This window comes from Sminthopsis crassicaudata, chromosome 5 (genome assembly GCF_048593235.1).
Source record: "Sminthopsis crassicaudata isolate SCR6 chromosome 5, ASM4859323v1, whole genome shotgun sequence".
Taxonomy (NCBI): domain Eukaryota; kingdom Metazoa; phylum Chordata; class Mammalia; order Dasyuromorphia; family Dasyuridae; genus Sminthopsis; species Sminthopsis crassicaudata.
This window is the reverse complement of record NC_133621.1, coordinates 191,378,694-191,399,042: the sequence shown is the minus strand read 5'-3', so window position 1 is coordinate 191,399,042 and position 20,349 is coordinate 191,378,694. Positions and strand designations below refer to the sequence as shown.

General features: G+C 34.3%; 1 protein-coding gene across 2 annotated transcripts in view; it reads right to left on the bottom strand.

Annotated features, from left to right (window-relative positions):
- Positions 1 to 207: 207 nt before the first annotated feature.
- LRP6 (LDL receptor related protein 6) overlaps positions 208 to 20,349 on the bottom strand; it is a 125,273-nt gene continuing 105,131 nt past the window's right edge. The window contains exons 17-23 of one of the 2 annotated variants that reach the window (XM_074269162.1): positions 20,109 to 20,234; positions 13,420 to 13,656; positions 12,696 to 12,806; positions 9,664 to 9,894; positions 8,508 to 8,644; positions 7,550 to 7,647; positions 208 to 5,897 (exon numbers count right to left, since the gene is read on the bottom strand). In XM_074269162.1, coding sequence (XP_074125263.1) covers positions 5,603 to 5,897; positions 7,550 to 7,647; positions 8,508 to 8,644; positions 9,664 to 9,894; positions 12,696 to 12,806; positions 13,420 to 13,656; positions 20,109 to 20,234 — 1,235 coding nt within the window. In that variant the 3' untranslated portion in view covers positions 208 to 5,602. The remainder of the gene's footprint in view (positions 5,898 to 7,549; positions 7,648 to 8,507; positions 8,645 to 9,663; positions 9,895 to 12,695; positions 12,807 to 13,419; positions 13,657 to 20,108; positions 20,235 to 20,349) is intronic. The other variant, XM_074269163.1, reaches the window with a different exon arrangement.

Sequence of the window (20,349 nt, the reverse complement as noted above, 5' to 3'; positions counted from 1 at the left end):
AGAGAGAAGGAAAAGGGAGGAAAGGAGAGTTGGACTGGATGAGCTCTGATGGTCCTCCTTCTACCTAAGATCATATTTAAGCAACCAGTTTTCACAAACTTGTCTCTTGTGGCAGGACACTTGTAGTAAATAATTAAGGCAATATTTGTTTGTAAAACCCAACATTCAGTCTTATTTTGGTCATTAGCAAAGCACAACTGACAACAGTTTTATTTTCTTACTTCAAGCAAATATTTTTCCACTCTGTTTTATTATAAAAATCAACATTTCATTTGTTACAACTCAACTTATTGTAATAATCAAAAAGGGGATTTATACAAGGTGTCTGTTTTTATACAGTTTACAAGTAAAGCATTTATTTTACAAAAAAAGGAAAGGGTGTGTGTGTGTGTGTGTGTGTGTGTGTGTGTGTGTGTGTGTGTGTAAGGTACAGTGAAAAAGTGGATAGGGGCTGACCAAATGTTGGTCATTATATTATAAATACATCCTTGCAAAGCACCATTGTACCAAAGTCGATGAACAAGAAACACCAGCTGACTTTAAGACAATGACAAAGATTAAAGCTCAAGAAAAATGAAAAACAAAACAAAAAACAAAACAAAAACACAAAGAATAAACATCTGAAAGCAGCACCAAATCCTTCATTTGCAAACAAGGCTAGTCCAGCTTAAGTTTCTTGGTATCCTCTTTATAAAATACATTTCTATTTTTCCTAATAACCCAAACAATTTAACCAAGTTACAATGGATTTAAGAATCAACTTTCATTTTGTTTTGTTTTCAATATGCACTTCTTATTAGGATACCAGAATTTAAATTTTTTATTTTTTAATTCATAACCAACCTTTGGACTAAAATGAAGCATGGACAGTTAAGCAAATGTGTACTATCTAATTCTTTGGTGTCATCATAAAAAGAATTATGCTGTGAAAATATCAAGAATATAATCTACTTAGGTGAGCATTATTAACTCTGGGCACCTAACAAAACATTTTCTCTTTTTTTGTCTATGCTGCCTTTGATGCAAAAGAAAATTATTATTTAATAGAAGATTGGCCCTAAATTTATACTTATCTGATCATTTCCTTTCATGACAAATGAATGATAGACAAAGAAGTGTTTGAACCATCTATTTTGTTGAGGGCATTGAGAGCAATCATTTATTTTCAAGTTACTTGGCTTAACACAGGAATTCTTCAGTTTCCCTCCAGTTCTAAAGCTAGTTTAATTATGATTCAAGGCTAAAGTCTTTAGAGTGTTATTTAGCTAAATGTAGTTCCCTATTAGTAACCACTAAAGGCAATTCATTAAGCTTTTAGTCAAACATCAATTTAGAAAACTATCATTTTGTGCTTATTTCAAATGAAAAATGACAAATTTTGACATTCTTTTAAAAACACTATGACAAAAGTCATTAATGAGAAACATTATTTATGTTAATCCTTGCAGGAGTGATGAGTAGTGTATTAGTGAACATAAGGAAGACTAGGGTCATTTCAGGGTTAGAGATTTGGAAAGAAATATAGACTTCTTCCCATGAGTAACTTTTACAATAGTGTTTTATAATCCTTAACTCTAAATTCCCTGAGGATATCTATACCTCAAATGCCAAATACAGGCACTTTTTGAAAATTCATACAATTATCGTCTGGTTTTATTAACTCTGTGTTTCATTCAAGTGTATCAAGTTGCTTACTTAACAAGGCCATATAGGCCCTAGTAAGGCCATTACAATATGGCCAATTGGCCTTCTAATTTGGGAAAGTTGTCTTAAATATATAAAAATCTTAAATTCTTTACTAAAAACATCACATCTGTGCTGTGATAACTGATGAATGTAATCATCTTCAACAAATCAGTGGCATCTGGGAGAAGCAGAACCATTTAGGGCAAAGCCTCCAAAACCATGAATACCACATAAAGTCATTATTAAAGTTTCATTAGCCAGCAGAATAAATACTAAAAATTGATACTAATTTCAATTTTTCATAACTATAAAAATGAAAACAGAAAAAATGCCACAAAAGTTACATAGTGCACTGGATTTTGAGCCAGAAGACCTGGCTTTTGATTTACTATGTCTCCTTTGGCAAGTCACTTAAAGCCTCTAAGTTCATTTATCCATTTGTAAAATGCCTACTTCAAAGGGACAGCCATGTGAGAAAAGCACTTTGTTAACCACAAAGTACTACACAAATGTGAGAATCCAAATCTAACACTGATAACAGGTGTATTACGTTTTAGGCACTATGACTGGATTTAGTTATAACAATTTTCCAACCTCAGATTTTGTAAAATAGTGAATGAAGTCAAACTTTAACCATCTTAAGAAATTTCCTCCCAATCATCCCCAAAACAGTCTTTACAAACTGGTCTGTTCTAAGTGAATAAATACTCTAAATGTCCTTTCCCTGTGCAATTCTGCATATCCAGGGCACAGTCAGGACTTTCTGTTCAGACAAGGTACAGATAGAGACCAGACTTGTGATTTCACTGATGCAGGAAACCCCCCCTCACCAATGCAGGTCAGTAACCTTTTCTGCAAGTTACAGCTTCAGAGAGCTGTCTCCAGTACGGAGAGATTAAGTGACCTGCACAGTCTGATACAGCCATCACGTGTCAGAGGTGCAGGTCTCTCCAGTTATGAGTCCAGCTTTCCATCTACTATATCTTGGTTGCCATTTTGCACACAAGCTGCTTTATATAAACCATATAATCAAAGAATCATAGACTTTCAAAAGCACCTTAGAAGTCACTAAAACAAGAACCCTGGTCTACTGGTTCCTAGTCCAATGGTATTTCCAAGACATTATGCTGCAGAGTCCAATGCGTAGGGGAGGCATTCTTTATGATGTGAAGGGTTTGGGGAAAAAACACCATCACAAAATATTTTAATACTACTGTTAATGCAAAATAAAATGAATTTTATTCATGTTCTAACTAGAAATCTTATTTCAAAATGTAGAGCTTAATTCAAAATGAAATAAACTCTTCTCAGATTTAGCAAATTCAACTTCTTGTATGTTCATTTCGTTTTTTTCCAACCAACTCTCTACTCACTTTCATTCCTGGTCAAACAAATGTTCAATAATTCATGTGCAGTTCACTTAGGCTTAACTGTCCAGCAAGGCCAAAAGCTAACAACACTTACACAAATTTATCTATTCTGTCCTATCCAAAAAATACTTCCAGAAACTTTTAAAGAAAAAAAGAGGATACTGAAACTAAGCTGAATCACCTTCAAATGATTTTCAAATAAAAATTGGCACACAAATTAGTATTTTGCAAGAAGAGACCATTGCCATCGCAGTACAAGTACCTGAACTGAGATATAACAAGGCAATATTCTTCTTAGTTCATATAGTGCAAATTCCCACACATGCACCCCTCATGGTAAAGCTGCATATTAAAAAAATGTAAACAAATAGATTTCTCAAATTCTGATTGATACCCAGCTATCGATCACCTTATTCTTTTCATAAGGATCATGTTCCCCTTGTGTATTACAAATTACACCTTCAATGTCCATCCTGCCTTAAGACCATAATTGTGTTTTTCATTGCTAAGAAAGGTCATTACCTGCCTGAATGAATAAGACAACTGATTTATGGAAAATGTAGTACTATAACCTATTCTTTGTTTTCAAATAATCTGAGGAAAATTTAGAAATAACATTTTAAATTACCTAATTACCTAAGTATTTTTAATTACTTAAAAAAGTTACTTCTGCTAAAGATATTGAACAGCTTACATTGTTTTGGCACTGGAATTAGAGAGATTTAAGCTACATTTTCACAAGGGCAAAATTAGATAACTTCTTACAACTTCACAAATTTAAATGAAAACATATTATTTTAAATCTTTTCATTTTTAGGAAGAAAGAACTGGAAACATATAAGGTGACAGTGCTGAGATCATACCATATCTTGTCCCTGATGACTAAGGATGCAGCAGCCTCAATACTTAGGCAGATAAGAGTACAAAAGATTTTTCTTTTCCCCTTCCACCTCAGTTTTGGCAACTAAAGAATCAACAAATAATTCACCTTCCCATTCAGTCCAAACAGATTTCTTATCTAAATGATTAAATAGCAATAATTTCGATCAAAATAAATTTGGAGAGAGAACATATTTTTAAAATAAACATGAAGTGAATTAAGCATAATTTGGTTAAGAATAATTTGAAACAACAATAACAACATTTACTTATATTCACAGTGGAAAACATTAAGTATTAAACTCATGCCACACAAGAAGAGGTATGTAAAAGTCATGCTGAGAAAACTGGCTTACTGAACATGAAAGAAGAGAGTTAATATATAGATTGGAAAACTCTTCCAATGAGTTCATTATTTTAATAGATTGTCTCCAATAGGTTTAAATGCTTTGTACTCAGAAAATATATGTGTGTGTGTGTGTGTGTGTGTGTGTGTGTGTGTGTGTGTGTGTGTGTATATATATATATATTTATATAAAATGATTTATACTGTGATATACACTGAAAGTACTGCAAGGATATATGATTAATTTACAATAGACTAAATTTATAATTCATAAACACTGTCTATAATATATGTCATAGAAAATATTGACATATCTGTGAGCATTGAAGGAAAGATATCTTGGGAAGGGAAATAGATAATAATATGTTTAACTTGTGAACATTATGCAGAAGAAAGAGTCAAGTTGGAGAACTGAGCTTATTGGGAAATGGAAATAATTATAAAACATATTCCAATTAGAAAACTCCTCTATTATTAGTTCTAAAATAATTTTTAAAAAAATAAATCATGGTGTCTTGACTAATGCATCCATAGGACTGTCAGGGAAAGGAGGTAAGACAGATGGCCTAGGGAGAATATTAATTTCAAACGGAGATGGAGGTTCCAGGGTAGAGATGAGTGTGTTTGTGTGTGTTTGTGACAAATGAACACACACACACACACACACAACTTTGTGATATGATACTGGACAATTGATGTACTCTTTCCAAAAGAAACCATCTTAAAATGGACTATTTTTAAAGTATACATATATTTTCATTGCTAAAATCACTGTATTCCTATAGAAAACAAAGCCCTTTGTTAGTAACTTTTCTTTCTCCTACCCCATATTTAAACTTCAGCTGTTAACCCTCCATTGTTAACATGAAGGATAATTAGCAACTTCAAAGTACCTATGGTTTGCTGCTCTGAGGTGGTGGTCATGGACCTTTTTTCTTTTTTTTGGTATCAACAAAGCCCACATCTTACTAGACAGTGATTCACCTTTGTCTTTCTGTTTCCTATGTATATTCACAGTCACTTCCCTGGGTTTAAGGCATGATTTGTGTATTCAGTTTGTAAAAATAAAAATTTTTAGTACAAATTTATTTTATACAAATTTTTTTTTATGGCACAAGCAGCAACTTTGCTGTTAAGAAAATATATAAATATTCTTTTCTTCTGTACAAATATCTCCATATTCCCCACCCCATTTAAAACTCTTATCTGTACATGGTCTGCCTCACCTTTCTCTGATAGCTCCCTCCCCCCCCTCCAGATTTCAACCAATTTATATTTACACTTTTATACTGGAGGCAGTCAGAGGAGGGGGGGGCCCTCCTCAGGAGGAGTCTGTACAGGGGGACGGTGGAGGTGGATAGAGGTGATGAGAGTAGCTCCTCTCTGTGTAGGGGGAAGGGGGGCAGCTTTCATAGTTTTCTTCAGCTGACAGATACTGGCTTCGTGGAGTGGGAGGTGGGGGCACAGGCTCAGAGTCATAGTTTAAGTCACTGGTGTAGCCCTTGGCTGCCGCCACTGCAGTGATCCTCCGGCTGGGGGCGTAGTCGCTGTCACAAACATCAGTGCTGCATGGGGTGGTGGGTGGCGCAAAGTGGCGGTAACTGTAGGGTCTGTAGCTAGGAGGGAGAAAGAGCAGAGGGCGGTTTCATTTCACAGAAAATGATGGTCTTTATCACAAACAGTATTACCAGGACTTCTCTGAGGAGGAAAAACCCACACAGAGAAATGCTTAAAGAGCATCAGCCCAGCCATGCACATCAGCTCAGGCTTATTTAAAATTTTTTCTCTTTGGGAAGAGATAAAGATGGCAAAAGTAGAGAGAAAAAGGAAGATAGTGTGCACATGTGTATGTTTACACACTAAAAAAGGGTATAGACCATCCCACTCCTCAACAGGGTAGTACTGTAGACTGTTTATAAAGGAAAAAAAAAAAAAAAGAAAGAAATCTTTGGAAATACGCTGGCCAATGGCTAGCCTGCTGATGAGGCAGCTGAGCTGTGCCACCAGAGTCCTACACTTGGGATGAGAGCCAAGTTCAAATCCTGCCTCAGAGACATGCTAGCTCTGTGATCCTTGGCGAGTCACTTAACCCCTTCCTGCCTCACAGTTTCTTCATCTGTAAATTGGAGACCATAACAGGGACTACTTTCCACAGAGTTTCCATGAAGATAAAAAGAGATAATATGTATAGAGTACTTTGCCAACCTTAAAGTGCTGTATAAATACTAGTTCTTGCTACTGCTGAAGTTATTATGTGAAGGAGAATACATTTCTGGTTTGTTTTTTTTTTTTTGTTTGTTTTTTAAACACAGAAATTCCTTCAAGTATATTACAAGAAAAATTTGATTATCCCTATTGAAGCACTTAAAAGACTCATTCACTATCATGTTGGGCCTTTGTTTTGTCTTCTTTGTCATCCAAATCTTAACAATTATTCACTTTATGCTTCATGAAAAATGAAAACTAGAATTTTAAAACTATTTAGCTCATTTTACAGATGAAGGTACTGAGGGTCAGAGAAGACCAATACTTTGACCGAGGGCATACAGCTAGTTAATGAGAAAGCTGAGACCATAAATCACATTTCCTGACTCCCACACTCAGGGTTAACTGAAGACCAAAACACTAAGAAGAAAGAGAGCTCACTAGTGAAAATGGAGACTAAGCTGGTTCAACAACTATTGCTTTCTTTGTCTTGCTCTTATTTTCCTGAACAAACCCTAATTATCCTTTTTCATAACGGTTCCAACAAAGGTATCCTAATAATCTACAATTTCTGTGGGATGAAAACTAATGAAAGGGCAGGTATAGTGGGGGGGGGGGGGGGGAGTTGACACAAGGGGAGGCATATGAACAAAATAAAGTAAGTGGAATTCTTGAGTTATTTCGTCCTTCACATAGTAATGCCTGTCCTTCACATAGCCTCACAAGAAACCGCAGAAGAAGGAAGCCAGTACATCATACCCCCCTCTTGGCAAGATCTCAAAGCTCTTCACTATTAGTGCTGCTGTTCCATCACAGTTCTCCTTGGTGCTAGCATTTTAGATATTCTAGGAGGGGAAATCACAGTATGTTAAAAGGATATGAATCTGTAATGCTAGTGCTTCATGGCTCCCTGCTGTTGGTCATGTAGGCCATTACCTACTTCTTGTTACTTATAGTCCCAAACTAGGATGCATTTTCCTCTTAAAAAACACTGATTTGTGCTAACAACTAATGATGGAGAAAGGTAAAGGCTAAGTGAGAGGGGGAAAAAGACCTTTAGTACCTGTAGGATCTGTGAGTAGAAGGGCTGTTTGAAGAATAACCAAATTCCATAGTATAATGTGAACGCTCTGTAGCTGGGGATGGAGGAGGGTTCAAAATCTATAAGAAAACATGAGATAAATAATTAAGAAGAAATTACTCTATCCCCAAAAAGGATAAATGAGTTTTTCCCCCAATTTCTCTGTCCCCTAAATATATACTCCATTCTAAAAAAATATATCCTTTAAAAAAATAAAGGATAACAAAATTTGAATTCTGTGGTCCACATATAAATTTCATTTAATATGACAGAATGGTAATACAGATGAGACAAAAAACACAATTTTAAAAATTCTTATCTAAATGTTTCTAAGAGAAATTATAATTACACAGGGAAGAATTACTGATATTAGAATGGGTATTCTAAGAGAAAAATTTTCGACAGCACTCTTTCTTATTTGATCAGTTTCGTGGAAAGAATACCTTCAAGTCTCTTAGAAGTCAATTTAGGATATTTAACTGAGAGTACTTTTTTTACTTGAAATTTGCAATAATAATTTTATCCATCAACTCATAGGTACCCTGCCTGTTCTTACAGATTTGTTCATTTTATAGTTAAGTTTGGAAGTTAGACATATTGGATAGGAAAATAAACTTCTAACTTATAGTCTCATCTACTTAATTTTAAAACCAATAATATTCATTTTAGGATTCAACGAAACCACAAAGTCCCTGCTGTGATAAATCATTAAAAGTGATTAATATATCAAGTTACAAAAAGGAATAAAATATTTAAATTTGAATGGAAATGTTAAAAAGTTTGAAAGTTGATTTTCTTAACTTTTTAAAATTATTCAATAAGTTTATTCCCTCCCTCATTTGAAGATATATTATTTTAAAGTTGTAACACATTTTTCTGAGAGGAACGCTATTGCAGAAGTAAAGAAAGAAAAACAAGAAGTACTAAAGAAAACATTTACCCCAGGGAAATAGGTGCCTTTTGTACTTGAAGAACTACTAGATGATGCTCCAGTGACATGAGCTCTGTCATAAGGTGGTCCACTGCTTCCACCCATGATACTAAGGGAACTAATCATTGATTTGCCACGGGACATTCCTAAAATAAAATACAGAAAACAAGGTATTAATTAATCCACATTTAAACTTGAAAATGTTACTCAATCTTATAAACCCAATAAAGATAACACATAAAAAATTACCAATCTAAACTCTTACTTCCCCACTTTTACTTTGATGTTTCTTAATGGAAAGAGTAGACATAATTCTACAATTTATTTAACTATATGCTGTTTTAGTTTGACAGCTGCCATTAGACTATGGGTCTGTAATATGAAAAATACGTTTTCCATGATTACACATGTATTACAAAAGACAGGGCAGAAAGAAAACGTCTATGCTGGCTGGTAGAAACAGACATGTAATAGGGGATAAATATAAAAATCTATGCATATTTCTGGCACTATCCCAAATTATTTAGATGATATTTTAAATAATGACAAGTATCATCATTACTTAAAATAATGAAACTTAGAAAAATTTGCTTAGAAAAATCACCCTCACAAAGCCTCTGGGAGCTATTTATTTTTATCTTTAAAAGAAAATTGAGGAATCATTTGGGGAAGGGAAATTTTAATTCTGTATTTAAATATTTCCCTTTATACCAGGAGCCTCTCTGGTATTTCTGGTTTTCTGGAAAAGAGGAACCCTCATCCCAGTGCTGTCACAAGGCCAGGTACTACTATTAGTGATAGAAAGACTTCTTAACTGGCTTATTTTCTTATCTCCTGTTCCTCCTCTAGCTTCAGGACCCCTGGGATTCCCTCTAAAAGTAAGCCTGTGGTAATTTGTTATTTCTTCCCCTTCTCCAAATCCATGGATATGCTGCCCTTACTTTAAGCAAAGGGAACAACCCACAGGTTGCAAATAAAATAATTCTCAATTTTTTATTTGCCATTTTATTATATACCTTGTAGTAATTTTCACAAAGTATACCTTTTAAACAGAACAGAAAAGGGGAAGCAACAACAATTTTGTAAAAATTCATTTATACTAAGAAGGAAGAATATTATAATGGAATTTGATTTTCATCTCAATAATCCTCCATTATTAACTCACCTGGCAGAGAACCTGAAAGAGAACTAGGGTGAGGCACATAACCTAGGGGCACAGATGCTGGTCCATGAACTACATAGTCGTTCGTCATTGTCTCTCCATCTCCCTTCATTCGTGGACAGAACACTCTCTGACAGATGAAGTACATGGCTCCAAATAAAAAAATAGTGAGGATCACTCCAATTACTGAGCCAACTGTATTGGTGGCCTGTGGGGTTGGCTCCTCAGTTGGATCTGAAATGGAAAAGACAAGGATTTCTAAAAAAAAGAGCAGCATATTATCCAATCAAGTTAGCAAGCATTTATTAAGTGCCTACTTTCAGCCAGACAGCGTACTAAATGCTGGGAAAACAAAAAGGCCACCAAACAAAAACATACTCCCAAGGACTTTACAGTCCAATCCCTATCTAATAGGTCTATTGAGACAGGAATTGGAGGAGACAACATGCAAATACTTATGTACAATCAACCTAATAAAGACAAGATGGAAATAATCTTAGAGGAATAGTATTAAAATTAGAGAAGTATGGAAAGGCTTCTTGCAGAAGGTAGGATTTTAGCTGAAATCTGAAGGAGATATAGATTAAGAAGAGAGAGAAAATTCCAGGCATAGGGGACAGCCTTGAAAATACATGGAATTAGAAGATGGAGTTATACGTGTGAGGAACAGCACGGAAGCTAGTGTCACTAGATTGAAGAATATATGGAAGGTGGAACAACAAGAGTAAGAAAGGTCAAAGGGAGGAGGGCCATGGCCTTTAAAAATCAGGGAGGATTTTATATTTGATTCTGGAAATAATATGGATTCATTGGAGTTTATTGATCAGGAGAGGATATGGTCAGTCCTGTACTATAGGAAGATCTGACAACTAAGTAGAGTACCGATTGAAGGGAGCAGGGAGAACCTGAAGACTACTCTGTAGTCTAAACATCAGTTAATAAATAAATCAGTTAACATTGTCAGATAAGAGAAGGAGACATATAAAAGTGACAGTATTAATAGGATATACGTACTGGATACAAGGGGTGAGAGAGAAGTGAAAGATGACCTAGGTTATGATCCTGAGTGAGTGGGAGGATAGTGTAATAGGAAGTAAACAGGAAAAACAGGAAAATTAGGAAGAGGGGAAGATTTAGGGAGAAAGATAATGAATTCAATTTTAAACATATTGAGTTTACAGTTTACATCTAATTCAAGATATCCAATGCAGAGCTGAAAATTCAAGACTGAAGCCAGGAGAGGCTTCCAGTTAGGGTAACTCTGAGTAAGTAAGAGAGCTGATGTAATCATCAAGTGAAACAATATAAAGGGAGAAGAAAAGAGGATCCAGGATTGAGCCCAGGGGGACGCTGAAGAACCAGCAAAGAAGGCTGAAAAGGAATGAAGAGAAGGCAGGTATTATGGGAAAGGGGTTTATCTTGGCAAAGAGAAGTCCCATCTTTTCATGAATGTGAATGAAGGAAAGGTCTTTGAGTGAGATCAGATAAAGAGGAAAGGATAAGAAAGAGCACTTGGCAAATGGCCTCAGTTTTATGAAATATGAGACAAGTTCCTCAGCTGAGAAAAATGGGACATAGAAAAGCCATAGGAGGTTTGAGGAAGGATAAAGACAACTGAAAAGAGCTATTATAGTGAACTGGATAGTGGGATAGTGAACTATAGGGAGATGTAAAAGGACCATCTTGCCCTAATCACAATGATGCCAACACAGTTTTGTGATTTTTCTTATGCTCCTTCAATAGCACATGAGTAGGAATAAACTGTGGATGGTGGAAACGAATCAAAACTTAAGCTTGGCAAGGCAAGATAGTCTCGGGGAGAGTTCAGAGTTGAAAGGGATCAAGAAAATGACAAATGTTGGAGGAACTAAGAGAAACTGGAAAAAACAGAAACATTAAAGACTGTTGGTGGAGGTATGAAATGATCCAGTCATCCTAAATTCCTGAATTTAGAACTATGCCCCCCAAATTGTTAAATTGGGCCTATTCTTGATCCAGCAATACCACTGCTATGCTTACACCTCAAAAGAATCAAAGAAAGAGGAAAAGGACTCCTGTGTATAAAAGTATATAAAACAGCTCTTTTTATGATGACTAATAACTGGAAATTAAGGCTTATTAACTGAATAAATTTTGGTGTATGGATAATAGCACACTATTGTAGTTCACAAGAAATGTTGAAAAGAACTGCCTTAGAAAAACCTTCAAAGACTTTTATGAACTGATGCAAAACAAAGTGAGTAGAATTAAAAGCAAAATTCAAATAGCAACAACATTATAAAGACAAATGACTCTGAAAGACTTAAGAACTCTAACACAATGACAAAATCATAATTTAGGAAATCAATCAAGATGTATGCAACTTATTTCCTAACCAAAGAGGTGATGAATTCACAATGCAGATTGAGATATGTATCTTTGAACATGGCCAATGTGGCAATCTGCTTTGACTATGCATATATTTTTAGAAGATCTCGGATTGTTTTCCTCTTTTTCCCAATGGAAAGGATAGTTTTTTATTTGAGTGAGGGAAAAAAAAGTTTGTTAATTTAAAAAAAATTAAGGTAAAATGAAAAGAATGAACTACAGTGTTTTAATAAAAGGCTGAATTATAAACCTCAATGGAAAAGACCCTGCCCAGAAGATTTTTTTCTTTTTTCTAAGCATATGGAATAAATACACATGTATATGCACATAAGCATACAGATTCAAAGAAAGTATATTTTCTTAATGTTACAAACACCCAAGATTAATTAGCCATAAGTAAAGCAGGAATGAAACAAAATGCGAGGAAGCAAAATTGCTCAGCATTTTGATAAAGGTAAAATAGAGACTCTTTATGGCTTTGAACACCCACAGCATAGACAATAATCACTAGAAGGCGTTTATCTTACCATTAACATATTATTGGAATAGAATATCATGATAAGAAGAGGAAAAACAAAAAGTATTATATTTAAAAAAATTACATGATTCCCCTTCTTTTTTTCCCCTCCCCTTTTAATGGTGATTTCAAGGATTGTAACCCCACTTACAACAATCTAGCTCATCTGACTTGTCACTGCAGTCCACATTATTATCACATTTCTTGTGCTTTCCAATGCATTGTCCATTGGTACAACGGAACTGATCAATTAAACAAAGCACTAGACAAAATGCAAAAAAATTGTCACAATTATTTAAAACAGAATCTGGCAAAAATTCTGAAACATGTATTCAGGGAGTGCAAAGAAAAAGCAGTTATATTAATAGAAGTGACCTGAGAAAAACTCCATAGTATTTTCATAGGTGGAATGAGAATATATAGGAATGAACAGAATGAAAATAAATCAATCAATAATTTCCCATTTTGTTTTTATTCAACTTCTGTTTTCAATGCTGTTTCTGCTAAAGAGAGCTAGTTTTTAGTTATATTAAAGGGAGAGAGGGAATGACAAAAGTAAGTGGAATGTTTAATCTTCTCAAGGATTGAATACCACAAATTCAGTGTCTTGGCCAAAAATTAAGTCCCTTTTCAACTGCAGACTCTAGACATCCCTCTTTTTTTCCTAGTCCCATTTTTAATTTTTGATAACAATTACACAGAACAATTTGTTTTTTTCATGCTTGAGAAAAGAAAGAAAATACCTTTTGAAGTATTATGCTCAGAAATAATTTAGTACAAAGCACTCAAAACCTAATCAAAATAATTAATTCGAAGGAAAAGGATTCCAAAATTTTCAAAAACATGCTTTTGACATGCACTGAAAAATATTTTACCTTCACAGTTCTTCTCATCTGACTTGTCTTGGCAATTGGCATCTCCATTGCATCGAAGGACACCATCAATGCACTGCCCACTAGCACACTGAAACTGGGATTCTGAGCAGACAGGACAATTTAACTCATCACTGTGATCTTCACATTCAGTGAATCCATCGCATCGCCAAGCCACAGGGATGCAATCAATCTCTCCCGTGAAACATGTGAACTGCTGAGGGGAGCATGTTGGAGGCTCTTCAAATGAACAGAATGAAGGAGAGAAAAAAAAATTACTACTAGGTACACAATATATAGTAGTAAATGACCACAGCAATCTACTGCTTGATAAACCAAAAGATCCATGGTTTTTGGAGGAAGAACTCACTATTTGAAAAAAAAAATTTGCTGGGAAAATTGAAAAATAGATTGTCAGAAACTAGGTACAGCTAATATATGATGCTGTACATAAAATAAGATCAAAATAGACACATGATTTAGACATTAAGAGTGACATCATAAAGCAAATTAGAGAGCCTAGAAAATTTTACTTGTCATATAAATAAATAAGGGAAGAATTTCTCTCAAACAAGAGAGTAAGAGTGAGTGCAAGAGTAAGAGAGTATCACAGGAAGTAAAATGGATGATCATAATTACTTGAACTTTAAAGATTTTTGCACAAACAAAACTACTGCTATCAAAATTAGAAGGAAAACAAAAAACTAGGGGAAAGAGGGAATTTTTTCAATGGCAAGTTTCTCTGTTAAAGGCCTCATTTCTTCAACATATATACTAAATTTATAAAAATAACAGCCAGTGGAGCAGCTAGATATCGCAGTAGAGCACCAGCTCTGAAGTCAGAAGGACCTGAATTCAAATCTGGTCTCAGACACCTAAAACTTCCTAGCTATGTGATTCTGGGCAAGTCACTTAAACCCCAACTGTCTCAGGAAAAAAAAATTACAGCCAATCCTCAACTGATAAATGGTCAAAAAATATGAACAGGCAGTTTTCAAAAAAAGAAATCAAAGCAATGAATACCTATTAAATGTTCTAAATAATTAATAATTAAGAGAAATGCACACTAAAACTATTCTTAAGTACTACTTCCTCATTGGCTATCGGATTGGTTAATATGACAGAAAAGGAAAATGACAATAAAATGCTGGAAGAAATGTGAAATCCTATGGACACAAATACACTATTGATGGGTTGCAAACTACTCCAATGATATTAGAGACCAATTTGGAACCATGCTCAGAGGGTTATGAAATTGTACACACCTTTCGATTCAGTAATACTAGTTTTCTTTATTGCAAAGAGATTTTATTAAAAAGAAATATATATGTACAAAAATATTTATAACAATATTTTTTTATAGTGGCAAAGAATTGAAAAAGGAGGGGACACCCATCAATTAGGGAATGACTGAACGAGTTGTGGTATAGGAGTGTGATGGAATACTAATGTGTCATAAGAAATGACAAGCAGGATGATTTCAGAAAAACATGGGAAGACTTAAATGAACCAATGCAAAGTAAAATGAGCATAACTGGGACAACATTGTGCACAGTAACAGCAACACTGTATAATTATCAACTATGAAAGATTTAGCTCTTCCTAGCAATACAGTGATAGAAGACAATTCCAAAAGATCTGTGATGGAAAATACTATCCATATCCAAAGAAAGACTATGGAGTCTGAATGCAGACCAAAGCATACAATTTCATTTTTTTTCTTTCATGTTTTTTCCTTTTTGTTCTGATTCTTATATTACAATAGGACTAATGTCAAAATATTTAATATGATTATACATGTACAACCTATATGAGATTGCTTGTTGTCTTGGAAAAGGGATAAAGGGAAGAAAGAAGAAAAAATTGAAACTCAAAAATCTTATAAAAATGAATATTGAAAACAATCTTTACATGTAATTGAAAGAACATAAAATACTTTTAAGAAAAAAATTTTCACAGTTAAAAATTGCAATTAAAAAAATAATAAATTTATAAAAAGAAGTAAGGCTTTCACATACACCACTTTTTAAAATTAAAAAAAAAAAAAGAAATATGAGTAGAAGCAGCAATAAACATGGCACATTGATAGGATAATGAGGACACCAGACAGATTAAAACAATGTGTAAATGTTTCAGAGTAATCTGAAATAAGAATATTTGATCAAGAGGAAAGGATCAGATTATGGAGGGCCTTGAATCAATTTTTTTAAAAAGCCTTTATTCAAAACTCACTTTTTGCTAGGCACTTATAAATGCTCAGTCTAACAAAGACAAAAAAAATTCCTCATTTCATGTAACTTACATTCTAACAGAGAAACCATCATCTCCATCCCCCCACAAACACACACCATTTCTTTTTCATACAAGATACTCCATACAATGTCTACTTTTGTACTGGATGTTTCCCATGCCTAGCAAGTACTTTTCATTTTCATCTCTCTTCAAGCTTAAATACCACCTTCTACACAAAGTCTTTTTTGATCCAAACTTTAAGTATTCTCTATCTCCCTTACATTTCACTACTTGTATTGATTTTATATTGTGTATATGCTTTATAACTTGTTAATATTATTTTATTTTTCCAAATTTATCCAAAGAGTTTTCAACAGTAACTTTTGCAAAACTTTGTGTTCCAAATTTTTCTTCCTTTCTCCCTCTCCCCGCCCCAAGACAGCAAGCAATATGATATAGGGTAAATACCTGCACGTCTTCTTATATTTACATATTTATGATGCTGCATAAGAAAAATCACATCAAAAGGGAAAAAACAAGAACGAAAAAAACACAAGCAAACAACAACAACAAAAGGTGAAAATACTATGCTTTGATCTACATTTAGTCTCTACAGTTTTCTGGAACAGATAGCACAAGTCTATTGGAACTGCCTTGAATCATTTCATTGTTGAAAAGAGCCAAGTCCATCACAGTTGATCATCCTATAATCTTGTTATTGTGTACAATTTCTCTTGGTTCTATTCACTTCACTTAGCATCAGTTCATATAAGTCTTCCCAGGCTTTTCTGAAATAATCTTGATCATTTCTTCTAGAACAATAATATTCTATTACATTCATATACCAAAACTTATTCAGCCACTACCCAACTGATGGATATCCACTTAAGTTCCAGGTACTTGCCAATGTATATGCTTATGTATGTGAACTGTCTTCCTCAATGGAATGTAAACTCACTGAGAATAGGAACTGTTTTATTTTCCCCAGCACTTAGCACAGTATCTGACACATAGTCAATGTTAAACAAATGATTACTGGTTCACTAATTAAAATATATGTATAATACAACTTTGCAAGGGAGCAAGGGAGCACACAAGCAGCTGGGGGATCTAGAAAGGCTTCAACTAGAATGTGGCATTTCAGCAGCAGAGGTCAGAAAGGAGAGTATTCCAGGCACAGGGGAAAACCAAAGCAAAAAATGAAGATAGATGCAGTGCTCTACATGTGGAACAGAGAATAGGAGAGCAAGGCTGGATTGTAGAATATGTGAAAGAACTAAAAGGGAAGAAAGGTGTGGGATGTGAGTTTACCAAGCAGATGGATGATATTGTCAGACTTGAACTTGAGGAAAATCACTTTGGCATCCCTATGGAGGATACACAGGGAGACGGATTAGAAGTTACTGGTAAGAGATGATAACAGTCTAAATTATGTGGTGATAGTGTGAGTAGTAAGAAGGAGACTACTATTTGGCAACTAACTGTATAGGTGTGGTGATTAAAATTAAAGAGTTGAGGATGATACTAAATTTGTAAACTATGGTGGATTACAAGAATAGTACCACACTTAAAAATACTAGGTAAGTTCAGAAAGGGAGAAGGAAAGAGGGGCAAGGAACAAATGAATACTTTTGAACATGAGATTAACATGAAAAAAGCACTTAAGGAAAATCTCTTTGGAGAGGGCAAGACAAAATCAGAGAGACCAGCAAGGACGTTTTTTAAGCAAGACATATATTAGGTAATGAGCTCCTGCATGCAGTAGGGTAGTAAGAATAGGCATGAGAGGATGAATTTGAGAGTTTTGACTAACATTTATTAAGTGCTCAATATGTGGAACATAGTACTATATTAGACAATGGAGCAGATTTATTTTTTTTAGTCCACATCTGTAATTTTATCAATGTAGAGAACTCTCAATATGAAAACATATGCATTAATGGGAATTAATGCAGGATAGCATCTCTGATTTATTGTCTTAAATTGATTATCCATTTATATCTTATGTATTGTTTCTAAGATTTACTGTCTTAAGAGAGCTGCCTAGCTGAGGTTAAGTGAACTGTTCTGTTACAGAAAGTTAACCACACTGAAGATTGTTCAGGAGCCCCCCAATTTTTTTTTTAATTCTGTGTCAATCCTGGAACCAAAACCTTATATTTACTTACATGCTTTTTTTTGTGGTGACTCTTTCTAATGTCTATCCTAAAGCACCAAATCTATAAATAAATGATACACTGTATATAATTTCTTAAGAAAAATTCTATTTTCCCTTAAACCAAAGTTGTTTGATGTAACTTACCCAGCAACTAAGTATCCTTTATTATAGCTTATTTCTCTCAGAATTCAAAGTGAAAATTTTTAAACTGCAATTTTAATGAGGCATAGGATGATTACCACTGATGTCACAGCATTATCTAGTAGACCTTTTATTACTTACTACTAATTCCTATTAGAGATCAACAAGACCATAGCTCTTATTTTTTCCCTTGTTGTTTTTTTCATTTGGGACATAGAGTCTAAAAGAAATAATTACCTATATTAGCTACCATAAAATAGCTAAGGAAATAAAAAAGTTTTTAGTGCCCTAAAGAACTATCTAGGCCTTTCCTAATAACTGTCTTAAAAGAATTTCAAAATAACAAATTTGTATTTACTATTCCATAATCCTTGCCCTGCCTCCACATAACACATATATTTTAAATACTGGAAATTGGCTCCTTTAGCTACTTGTCATTTTGGTCAGAATGTTGCCAAAGAGTGGTCTCTCCACTTCTTTGCACTCAGAATAAAAGCATCCGGTGATGTTTAACAAAAGGAACATTTCTCAGTGAAATTCAAAAGGATGTTACTGCCTCAGGATAAAGACAGTTAATTACTTCTCTATTCTGAGGCCTCAGTGATCAGGTAAAAACAGGGTCATCCAAAAAAGGATAAAGAGGAGACACTGCAGAGACTACATTTAACCCTACCTGATAAATTTGTTTCAGGCTTTTCCCACACTTGAAGGCAAATATATTATAAAAAGGATTTAAGCCAGCTTTAAGGGGGAATGGCTCTCTACAAAGGCAGCTCCACTAGTGATAGAAAAAAATGGCACAGGCTTTCTATAAATAGAAGATTTTTTGGGGTTGCCCGAGATAAGGAGGGAAAGATGATACAAAAATAGGGAATCTCTTTCATTCTCTTTTTCTGCCCCAGGTTGAATAATACTCATAACATTGGTTTTAGAAAAAATAATCCTGAGCACACTGTTTTTCTCATATTTATTTATGGATATAATTTCATCCTTATGCTTACAGAGTTGGCTAAAAAAGGATTTTTGTCTGGTGGTTAATTTTTTCTAGTGTTTTGAAACTAGCCTCAGAAACAAGAAATGATGTTTCAGACCTTCTCTGTACTTTAAGCTTTCATCTATAACTATCTATAAAGTTAATGGGGAGGGAGGAGGGTGGAGAGAAATTACTGTTTAATAGGTGTTTTAAAAACATAATGCTGTTACTAGTCCCCAAACCTGTTCTAGCAACAAAAAGCCCAAAACAGGAAGTGTTTTCAAAGACTCACATCTGATTCTGTGGTCTAGGAGGAGTATGCTTGGATAGCCTTCAGATTTAACTGGAACAGTTTTTCCTTCTTTTGGATATTTTCCTAAATATAAAAGTAATTCTACATAACAGTGGGCTGAGACTGCTAGAGTGGAATAATTCATTGTTACTTTTTTTTTTTTTATTTATATTCAGAGTCTGATGCCACCTTAATCCCAAGAATTTATTTTTTATTCTAGAAGTTTTAAAGCTTAGGACTCTTTTATGTTGATAATTCCAGCCTTGGAACATCAACATACTTGGTACACAAAAGAGGTAGCATGGTATAGTGTCCAACTTCTTAAACTGTGATTAGCAACTGCATATGAAGTCTCATAATTGAATGTGGGGGTCACAAAATTATGGTTTATTATCAGTAAATGTTTGATTTGTATACCTATTTTATATACCTCCATACCTGGAGTCACAAAAACATTTCATGGGGAAAAAGATATTATGAGTGAAAAAAAGTTTAAGAAGTCCTGCTATAGTGGAAAGAGAGCTGCTTTCGGTGACAAGAAGCCCTAAATTTAAGTCTTGCTTCTAATACATATTGGTTATGTATGAATTTGAGCAAATCATTTGACTTCTTAGTTCTCTAAACAACTATCTAATGCTGTAAGTAAGAGACAGTGATGACTGGCATTTAGTGTAAGGGAATTACCTAATATTAGAGTTCTTTATACCAATGAAATCATAAGGCCAATTCATATCCTAACCCTAGAACAATTATGTTGAGCATACAATAAATATCTACTTAATTTATGACTGAGTTCACTTACTAGACAATCAGAGGCAATGTTCAAAATGAGCTAGGGGATACAGTGAGCATTTACTTCTTTTCTTTGGGGTGATTACAGTAATCCAAAGGCCTACCTCCACAAGACAGTTCATCCTGAAGTAGTACCAGATGCATTGGACAAGAACACCTTGTTGTACCATCTCCTTTCACAAGACAAATATGTGAACAACCACCATTATCCTGAGAACATGGATGCTGTCCTATAAATTAAAAAGAAAAATCCAAATCTATCAACACAAGTAGATATAAGAAACTCAGTTTTATCTCTAAGAAATGTTTACTTTTTCCTTAGCTACTAAAAAAACAAATACCTAT